We start from the raw sequence: 10,587 nt of genomic DNA on the forward strand, positions 1-10,587 counted from the left end.
AGCCTGGTCTACAAGAGCTAGTTCCAGGACAGGCTCCAAAACCACAGAGAAACCCTGTCTCGAAAAACCAAAAAAAAAAAAATATGAGCCCATGGGCCCCACTCTTAATCAAACTTTCACAACCTTATTGAATACTCATACAAGTATAGCCCCTTGTATTTATTATACCAAAGTAAAGACAACACAGACCAATGTACTAGACACAAGATATTTCTTCGTTTGGTGGAGGATTGTTTATACCCATGGCAGTGATAAACATTGTTTCTGAGACATAATAAAGCCCTCTGAGTATTTGCCTTGGAACAAGGAAAGTGGATTTTGGCATACATCTGACAAAACATTTTTGCCCTGGTGGGGGATCATGAACACATGATTTGAAACTCTAAAGAAAGTACCCAACAATATGACCTGGGGCATTTCTGTTCAATAGAGAAGGATAAATTCCTTGTCAAACTAGTGTTCAGCAGCCAAATCACTTCAGACCATATTCTGGCTCAGCAAGGACGGATTCATTTTATCACAACTGTCTCTCCTGTTTCCATTCCCACTTTTTCTAAAGTTATTTTTAAAGATAAGAAGAAATGCATCCTGGCTTTTGGAAATATTCCCCCAAAGGAGCACAATAAACAACATTGTCAGAGTTGTTCTGGCAATTTCAGTTAGGAAACCTGTACATATTTGTATAGTAAAGCATTTTGAAAGAAAGCAGCACATTCATGAGGAACCTCTGTTTAAGATGTATGCTAATGAGTGTGCTCAGTTTAAAGTCATAACTCAATAAGGAAAGATGGTGGATATGTTCCTAGGCAAGACTTTAAGGTCATGGGACACTTAATTTTAGGAGGAACACTTCTGGGCATAATCAACTTATGTCATTAATATGGAAGACACACAAAGATGACCCCAGCTAAGACCCTAAGTAATAGTGAAGAGGGTGCCTGAACTGGCCTTCCCTGTAATCAGATTGATGACTGCCATAATTGTCATCATAGAACCTTCATCCAGCACCTGATGGCAGCAGATGCAGAGATCCACAGCCAAGCACGGGGTGAGCTCCCAAAGTACCATCAAAGAGAGGGAGGAGCAATAATATGAGCAAAGGGGTCAAGACCAAGATGAGGACATCCACTGAAACAGCTTATCTGAACTAATGGGAGCTCATTGCCTCCAGTTTGAAAGCTGGGGAACCAGCGTAGGATGAAACTAGGCCCTGTGAATATGGATGACAGTTGCATGGATGGGGCAGACTGTGGGGCCACTGGCAGTGGGATCAGGATTTATCCTTACTGCTTGAACTGGCATTTTGAAACCCATTTCCTTTGGAGAGATATGTTACTCAGCCTAAATATAGTGTGGAGGGCCTTGGCTCTGCCTCAGAGTGATGCGCCAGACTTCATAGACTCCCCATGAGAAGTCTTGCCCTCCCTGAGGAGTGAATGGGGAGCAGGTGGAAGGTGGGGAAAGTAGGAAGACAGGAGAGTGTTGCAACTGGGATTAGTATGTAAAATAGAGGAAGATTGTTTTTTAAATAATTAATTAATTAAATATAAAAAAGATGAAAAACAAAAGTTCTTTAGGCACGTTGAGCTTTTTTTCCTCAAAAAGATTTATGCCCCTTAAGGACACTTGTTTCCATTAGTTACTAACAAATTTGGCCCTCTTGACCACCATGCAAAGATGTCCTAATGTTCATTCTAGAAGGGTGCCATGACTGGTTAGGTGTGCTCTATAAAACTATATGGGTTTGGTTTACTACTGCTACTACTCGTATTGTTATTATTATTATTATCATCATCATCATCATTCCAAATTAAGTCTTAGGACCCCTGGGACCTGCTATAACACTATAATTTGCTTTTTTGTTTTGTTTTCTTACAACATTTAAAGACATATCTACTTATTACATAAGCAGCAGAGATAGAGGTTATTTTTAAAAAAGAGACAATCAGAAAAACTTCGTTGACACCAGCAAAGTTAAAAATGTAAATAAGAAACACAGTTGAAAGCCTCAACAACAGATTAGATCAAACAGAAGGGCTTCTGAAATTCAACACTGTATGAATTATGCCAGGAAGGGGAAAAAAGGAGAAGGAAAAAAGGGTGTGGGGAAGGAGAAAAAGGAGGAGGTAGCCTCCACAATAATGAAATGTCAGTAGACAAACAAATGTTCACATCATAAACATTACAGCAGGAATGAAGAGGAGAAGTGGCATAGAAATATACTTGGTAAAATAATTATAAAAATTCCCCAAATATTGGAAAAGACTCAGACACTCAAGAAGTTCAAATAACCTCAATTACATTCTACCAAAAAAAGGTTTTCTCTGAAGCCAGCAAAACTTCAAAGAGAATTCAGCATCAGTAAGAGAAAAGCATCAGCTGCTCAGAAGGGAATGTTCAATAGGGTAGCTGTGCTTTTCTCAGAAGAGAACTTACAGGCAGCAGCAAATGAGCTGGCATGTCCAAAGTCCAGAAAGAGAAAACACAAAGCCTAGAACACATGTCCCTCAGAATGAAAGAGAAGTAAATCCTCCCCAAGACAACAGGAAACTGGGGGATTCCAACAGTCCCGAGAAAGGGAAAATTGAGTTCTACATCTGAAAGCAAAACCATGACAACTAAAACCAGAAAAGCAATTAAAATGCAGGAGTCCAAGATAGAGTAAATATATAGAAGGAAGAGATGAGAGACTCAACCAAGATTTAAAAAACTGGTCAGGTGTGGCAGCTCGTGTCTATAGTCCCAGCACAAGAAGGGAAAGCCAGGCTCATTGCCACAAATTCAAGTCAATGGGAAAAAAAAAAAAAAAGAAAGAAGTAACAAAAAGTAGACAAAAGATGAAATGGAGATTTAAAAAAAAAACAATATAAAGTATCACTAAAACTATCATTTGCTTTTTTTGAAAAGACAAAATTTACAAGCCTTTAGTAGACTAACCAAGAAAAATTTTATTGTTGAATATTGAAGCACATTTAAACTTAAATATGTACTTTGGGTAAACACAGATAAGTGGAATATAATAAGTTTGAAGGAGAGTCTGCCATTTGTTCTGTAGATGTTCTTTATAAACTGTTTGAATTTTATATTGTATTTTCATATACTTTAGAAATAGCAATAAGTTAGGATGATTGAAGAAGATCCTACAGTTTTATTGAAAGTACAGAATAAATATTCTTCCAGGTATATCATGGCCTTGCTTGGGTTTTATTTGCTTTACTTTTATACATATTTTTACTATATATATACACACATATATATATTCTCTGAGAATTTTATATATATATTGACCATATTCAAAATCCCTCCCAACTCCCCCCCACTGCCTCTATTCCTACTAGACTTTGAGCTGTTTTTTCCCCCTCTCAAGGTCAGTTTGTGCTTCCCAAATCTTGGCTGTGTCCACATACCACTGGATCATGGTAGAACCATGAACAACTCCCAGCTTCTAAGAATTGCCAATCGCTCCTGAGCTGGTGGTGGAACTTTATGCCCAGCTCTCCATTCTGGGATTTGCTCTTGCTTAGGTGTGCACAGGTCTTACACATGCTGTCACAGCACTGCAAGTTCACGTCTCTGCTCTGCTGCATCCAGAGACAGTGCTTCTGTGGAGTCATTCATGCTAGGACATTCGTTCTGCCACCTCTCCTGCAATGTCCTAGAGTCTTCAGAATGCTGTGTGTGGGACTCGAGGAATGGCTGAGTGGCTAAGAACACAGACTGCTCTTGCAGAAGACCTGAATTCAGTTACCAGCACCTATGCCAAGCAGCTCAAAACTGCTTGTATCTCCAGCACCAGGGGATCTGACTCCCTCTCCTGGCCTCCGAGAAAGACCACACACATTCATGTATACATACACACAAACACACATACAGACATTCATTTTAAAAATAAAATACATCTCAAATGAAAAGACGTATTTAGAGCATCATAAAGGAAGAGGAGGCTTACTTACTGAAAGGTCCAAGAAGGTATCCTTGGGGGAAGAGCCAGCCTTCAAGGTCCCCCTATAGAAGGCAGGACCTAGATAATGCTCAGGTGCATGCCTCCAGGTGGCAGAATGGAGCCTGGAGGAGGGATCAAAAGATTCAGCTTAGAAGAAGTCTTACCAGATCTTCTTCCAATACGTAACCAATGAAGACCAGGATTTCATCGACAAATTAAACTCAAAGTACTAGAATAGCAATTGAAACACATAATTGTTTCTAGTGCTGAAGTGGAGTATCTGGGACATGGAGTCTCCCCACTCCAGGTGTCTGAATCTTGGGGTTTTCATCAGCAGAGAAAGAACTTACGAGCTCTCAGATCCTCAGGATGCATTGGGGGTAGGGAGCAACCTACCTCTTGAAGAAACTCATCTTCAAGTCCAGCGAATAGATGGTGAAATTTCTCAACAAAGTGCCATTGATTTTAACATTCCCATCTATGCCTATGGACAGAAGCAGAGAAAAGACTAGCAACAGGGGCTGGATATTCACCAAAGTTTGGGACAGAGAAATAAGAATTATAGATGCTATCGGTCAAGAAATATATCCAAGAGTATAAATATTGCACTGACCTATTTCCCTTAAATTTTTTTGTTGTATGCTTCCACACTACTAGAAACAGCTCATACTTAGTATAGGGATTTTTCATAAAAGAACACTAAATCCTGATCTAAGATGGGACAGCATCCAACATAATTGCTCTTCCTTCCCGCCATGGATAACAAGAAAGAGCAGAACAAAGGAGAGGCACGAAGTAACATTCCCAGGGAATCATTTCTGTCTTCCCAACCCCCAGGAGCTTCAGGCAAATGAAGAGAAGATACACATATATCTCAGCACGAAAGCCTACCTTTCCACTCATGTTGTATTTTCCATGAAAAATTTACCCGGCCTTGGTTCTCAACCAGGATCCTCAGAAGCTGACAATCCTGCTTAGGCAAACAGTTAGTGGAAACAAAATACCTGCCTATAGCTCATATTCTAGAACACATTCCTGTTTTCAGTACATCTCTCTGTCTCTGCCCCCCCCCCACCTTCCTACACACATGCACCCTACTGGGCTCATCTGCTCTTTCTTTATTGCTGTTCCTGTTAGGACAGGCAGAAAGAATCTTTCATTCTGCTTTTGATAAGCGATCCAAACAGGAGCTGGGGGTTGAGTGGGACCCAAGAAGAACTTCTACTCTTACTAAATAACTTATCCTATAGGTACCTTGACCCCCAAAGCTTTGAAGACGCCTTAAGATTACAACCCTTCACCTTCCTGCTACAGCCTTTGTGAGAAGCCCAGAGGAAAGAGATGGCAGTCAAGCTCCAGAACCAGGCGGCCTTAAAGGGGCACTCAAGATGTCACCTGGACTGCGAGATTGCTGACCTGAATTTGAGGAATAGTCAGGTCAAAAGTATCCTCATCCAGATCTCCTATCCTTGTGTCATTCAAGAACACCTACGAAAAAAGAGCCGGCATCAGACAGGTTGATAGGCCTGCCTGCAGGACAGAGCTTTAGTTAGAAAGTTGGGCTGACAAGGGAGAGGAACTTGATTGGGGGAGGGGGAGGGAAATGGGAGGCGGTGGCAGGGAAGAGACAGAAATCTTTAATAAATAAATAATTAATTAATTAAAAAATAAAATAAAAAAAAAGAAAGTGGTCAGGAGGAAGAGCAAGATGGGTACTGACTTTAGTGCTCAGGTGACTAGAAGCTGAACAGGATTCCCCAGCAGACTCTGAGTTAGAGCAAAACAAACTGTAGAAGTGTATTTGGTTTGGCTGTAAGTTTTCTATGATTCCATCATATTGGTGAAATAAATATTAGCATATGGTGAAGAAAATCTGTGATAGACTCTTAAGAGGCAGAGGAGGGACACATGCCACCAGAGATCCCTGCTGCTGCCTACCTGTGCCGAATCACGGACGTGAGCATAGAGCTGGCCACCAGAGCAGATGGAAGTCTCATAGAGGACCAGTCCAAAGGGCTGACCACTGCCGTTGTTTATTGGAAGATTCTCCATGGTAACCGGAGTGTATAACACTACAGGCTAGGATGAAAAAACAGGGTAGAAACAAAAGACAAATGAGAAGCTAATGATCCTTCTCTTAACACTCAGTGGTCATCAAGGATCTTTTGAATAAAAACAGTTGTGTAATAGATGCTATAACAATGCTTCTATGATAACACATTTACTGACCAAGACAACAGGGCATTGTATCGACTGCATAACCACTATAATCATAAAAATGAATCAGCAGAATAAATAAATGTATTGCAAAATAAATGAAGATGAGAAATAAATATTCAAGTCAATAAACATTGATTTATACAGAGCATTTACTGATCACTGCTCTTGTCTAAAATAGCAACAGTAGAGGTGAAGCCAATAAAAATTCAAGAGTTTGGTTTCTACAGATAAGACAGGTTTCTCATTTAGAGAGAGAAAAAACACATATAATTAATGAAAATACAAACTAAGTAATGAGTAATAAAGAAGATTGTTTTCATGGATTCATAGCTAAGTGATTTCCATCTGTGGACCCTATGATAACATTCACCAAGTGAGTCCTTTAATCTGGGAGTAGGATCTTCCATGAGCGCCATATCCTGCTATGCCTGTTTTCTCCTTAATTCTGCAAGTAAGTTCTTTATCATCTTCTCCATAGAAACAATTGGCTCCTGGCCAGTAATTCCAGGTTCAGATACAATGCCATGGAGTAATTTTCAAACTCTACCTTAGAAAAGATCCTTGTTGGAATATCTCCTCTGAGACACACATTCTGCTCTCTTATTTCTCCATGGCCCCGTCCTCCACCCCTGCCACTCCAGTGCCCAAGCAGTTCTCACCTTGTTTAAGTACGGTAGGATTTCAAACAATGGCAAGTAGAATGATAGACCCACAGTTGGGTATACAGTCTTGGGAGTACGAGGAGGCAACCGAGGCAGGGAACCTGCTGTAATGAGAATGGATCATGGGACTAAATGACTAAAATGAATGTTTTTTCTCTTAATATTCTCATGACTACCTGTCCTTTATATCCAGAGATAGTTAGGGAGAAAATGAGATTTATACTAGAACAGGTTTCTCTAAGGGAGATAACTGGTACCATTTTTCATTTTGTGGTCTGGTATGGACACATATCTAGTTAATACTACTTCCTGGTGGGCACATGTACCTAGTCACATGTGTATCTCCTGTACCTAGTGACGTAGAGACAGAGGACTAGTAGAAAGCTGTGTGCTACACCTTTTGCAATGCTGTTTTTAGCTCTTTTCTAACTCTCACTGGACACCTAATTAGATGCATTTAGTTAAAGTCAATATAATATGTTTTCTTTCTGCATATGTGGCTACTACATAACACATAATACTACAGCTTTGCAAATGGGAAATTCTTTGGCCTACATCATCACATGGGAATCCAGTTTCGTTCATTATTTTCATATGTCAGGAAAGAAGGCTCACACAGCCCATCTGGCTTTTCAGTGGGGAAGCTGGTATGTGATGTAAGATTGCCCTGTCCCTCAAGAGCTCACAAGCTTCTACCCCCTAAAAAAGACTCCTTCCTTTTCTTGCTCCTCCACAGCTATGGGCAGCCCATGAGAGTGGCATCCCCCACTAAGGGGCTAAGTACCTGAAGCAGAAGCAAAAAGTTTCCGCAGCTTGAAATACTTTTCTGTGTAATCTCCAGCCTCGGTCAGCACGGCATCATAGTCTACAAGACAGAGGACCCTGTTTGGGCCACACAGTCCTCCACAGCAGTCCCTGCTTCTGCATGGGGACACGTGACAGCCCAGATCCATCCAAGTTAAGATAGATGGAACTCACCGCCTCTGTCTCTGTCACATTCTGTAACAGGCTGAGATGTAGGTGTGAACTGTCAACCTGGAAACATTCCCCAAATCCTATCTGCAAACACACGGCTCACCCTGCTCTTTGACTTTCTCACAGACGCTCTCGTCTCTTCTACCTGGTATCCTTTCCCCAACTGGCCAGTTCTGATAACAATGGGGTCAGTGCACACAAATGTAGCAGAGCACTGAGTGTCAGGATTCCTAGCTGCTAGAATGGCAGCTCTCTGGGCAGCATAAATGTCAAAGAATAAAGGGGCACAGACAAAAGCCTCATTGCTCAGCACAGACTGCCTGCTGAAATCTCATGATACAAGAACATGACTGTGGAGTCTCCTCCCTAAGGTTCTAGGACCACCCATCCCAGAGAAGAGACCCCCACGATCATCACTTGCCATAGCTAGTCACAACACCTCGGTGCTGGTCCACATTCTCAGCTCCATTGATAAAACCAAAGTTGGTTCCACCATGGAACATATACATATTGAAGGAGATTCCATATCTGATAAATTTAGACACAGTAAGTCGGATTTCTGTTAGGGGGTGAAAACAGGGGGGAGACAGAGACTGGAGGTGAAAAAAATATCATTTTTTACCGAGTGGTCTTTCACAACGGAGACCACTTACAAGTAGTCCTAAAGAAAAGAGAAAGAAAAATCCAAGGACCCCAGGTTCCACAGCAAATGCACTGCTCACTGTGTGCAGCACTAGTGCAGGACGACTACCCTGGGTTATCCAATCACATTTTTAGCTATGGGAAGCAACCAGACATGAATGTCAGTGAAGGGCTCAACTGTAGCCATAAAGGTTGTGGTTGGGAGGACAAAAACCAGGTAGGATAGAAAACCTCGGTCAACAGTCTTTGTATGCCTTCATGGGTGACTTGATACATGTCTACAAAGCACATTAATTAAACCACGAGAAGATGTGTGCCTGTATCATTTATCACTAATGAATTTATGCTTTGTCTTTTATAGCCATCTTCTTTGGTCTTTGTAAATTCCTCACAGACTGTTTTAACAAATAGTTGCCTCACTAAGGCAGACCTATTGTCTCCTTTCTGGAGTTCCAAACTCAGCTTCCTCCTTTCTTCTCTCCACACCATTTCAGTCTCTAGTAACTCCTATTCCACACCAGTCTTCTATGAGATCAACATTTCTTTTCATTTCCCTGCTTTACCTGGGCAACCTCACTTAATACAGAGAAAACCAGTTCCATCCCTGCTGCTGCAGAGGGCAGGATTCCCTTTTTTTATGACTGAATAATGCTCCATTGTGTGGATTTACCCACATTCTTTTGATCCATTCATCCACTGATGGGCACCTAGGTTAAATAATTCCCACAGTGGGGGTGACACACATTTCGACCTAGAAGTGAAAGAACTCTGCCTCGGATCGCGAAGCTACTGCTGAAGCACTGGGGTTACAGTCCCACTCATTGGCTCTAGGATCTCGGGTCCCATCTCCCACTGCTTGGGGGCCCCTAGTAATCACTACCACTTCATTGACGATGCTGCATAGCCATCTTTCCTAGAGATGAGTAAGACATCGTGTGAATAGCCCAGAACCTTTTAGGGAATGCCGGACTCTTAGAGACACATTCACGACCTCCTTCCCTGACTGAAGAGAGCATTTCCTGCCTCTGCTCTCACTGCACCTGTCTTGCTGCAGTGAACAGCCTGAAATACGGGCTGTGCAGTAGTGTCTTCATTTCCACCAATCTGCCGGTTTCACTCAACTGTATGATTTCCGTAGGTTAAATATTATATAATTTGTACTCGCAAGGTCATCTTCAGATCATGGATGGTGCTTGCAATTAGCAAAGATTAGATGGATATTTGCGCCTGTGCAGGCATGTCCATAAACCGAGAGCTGTGCGAATGACCCATGGCACAGAACCTTCTTGATAAGAGCCAAAAACTATGATTCACTTACCATTTGCACTTTTAACTTTGTGTCTGTCCCCCCATGTGTCATACCAGCCAGTCCAGTATTCCATGACCATAATGGGTTTATCATTCTAGAAAGAAAGCAAATCAAATGCTAAGTGTAACATGGGACGATAAAGCAGAACAGGGGTACCACGAGAGAGAACACCTGCAAAGTTTCCCACCTTTTCCCCAATGCAGACGTCTTCCTATTTCAATTCACATTCTCTCATACTCATATAATTTTTATTTTTAAAGACTTATTTATTTTATGCAACTGTGCCCTGTATGCATATACAACTGCATGCTACAGGAGGGCATCAGATCCTATTATAGATGAATGGAGTCCACCATATGGTGCTGGGAATTGAACTCAGAACCTCTGGAAGAGCAGCCAGTGCTCTTAACCTCTGAGCAATCTCTCCAGCCCCTCATTTTTATTTCTAACAGTACTTATTTGTATATCTTTGGCAATAAGCCGTTATGTAAATGTTTTAAAATCTGCTATCTTTGTGACTATGCCTTTTATGACTATAAAATAATTACTAACACATCAAAGTGACTAGGAATTATTGAACTTTTACTCTTACTAGGCACTGAGTAAAGCGTCTTATTTAAGTAGTTCTATGTAAGAACCCCACAGTGATAAACCACCACCCCACTGGACAGGCGATAAAACAAGGTTGGAGTACTGTCCAACTTAGCTCAGCCTGGAAGTGCTAGAGCTGGGATGTGAACTAGCAAGTGTAGTTCCTGGAGCTAGAGCCCTGACCACTGTTCTGGGCAATGGGTGTGATCGCAGAAGCCTAGTTCCTGGAGCTAGAGCCCTGACCA

The 10,587-nt window shown here is 41.6% G+C and overlaps 1 protein-coding gene across 1 annotated transcript in view; it reads right to left on the reverse strand.

Moving 5' to 3' along the window:
• Window positions 1–10,587, reverse strand: part of Glb1l3 (galactosidase beta 1 like 3) — a 44,045-nt gene that overhangs the window by 3,803 nt on the left and 29,655 nt on the right. The window contains exons 10-18 of the mRNA XM_005347454.1: window positions 9,761–9,845; window positions 8,222–8,359; window positions 7,610–7,690; window positions 6,823–6,929; window positions 5,882–6,022; window positions 5,360–5,431; window positions 4,835–4,913; window positions 4,340–4,427; window positions 3,954–4,065 (exon numbers count right to left, since the gene is read on the reverse strand). Coding sequence (XP_005347511.1) covers window positions 3,954–4,065; window positions 4,340–4,427; window positions 4,835–4,913; window positions 5,360–5,431; window positions 5,882–6,022; window positions 6,823–6,929; window positions 7,610–7,690; window positions 8,222–8,359; window positions 9,761–9,845 — 903 coding nt within the window. The remainder of the gene's footprint in view (window positions 1–3,953; window positions 4,066–4,339; window positions 4,428–4,834; window positions 4,914–5,359; window positions 5,432–5,881; window positions 6,023–6,822; window positions 6,930–7,609; window positions 7,691–8,221; window positions 8,360–9,760; window positions 9,846–10,587) is intronic.

The sequence above is a fragment of the Microtus ochrogaster genome, chromosome 5 (genome assembly GCF_000317375.1).
Source record: "Microtus ochrogaster isolate Prairie Vole_2 chromosome 5, MicOch1.0, whole genome shotgun sequence".
Lineage (NCBI taxonomy): Eukaryota > Metazoa > Chordata > Mammalia > Rodentia > Cricetidae > Microtus > Microtus ochrogaster.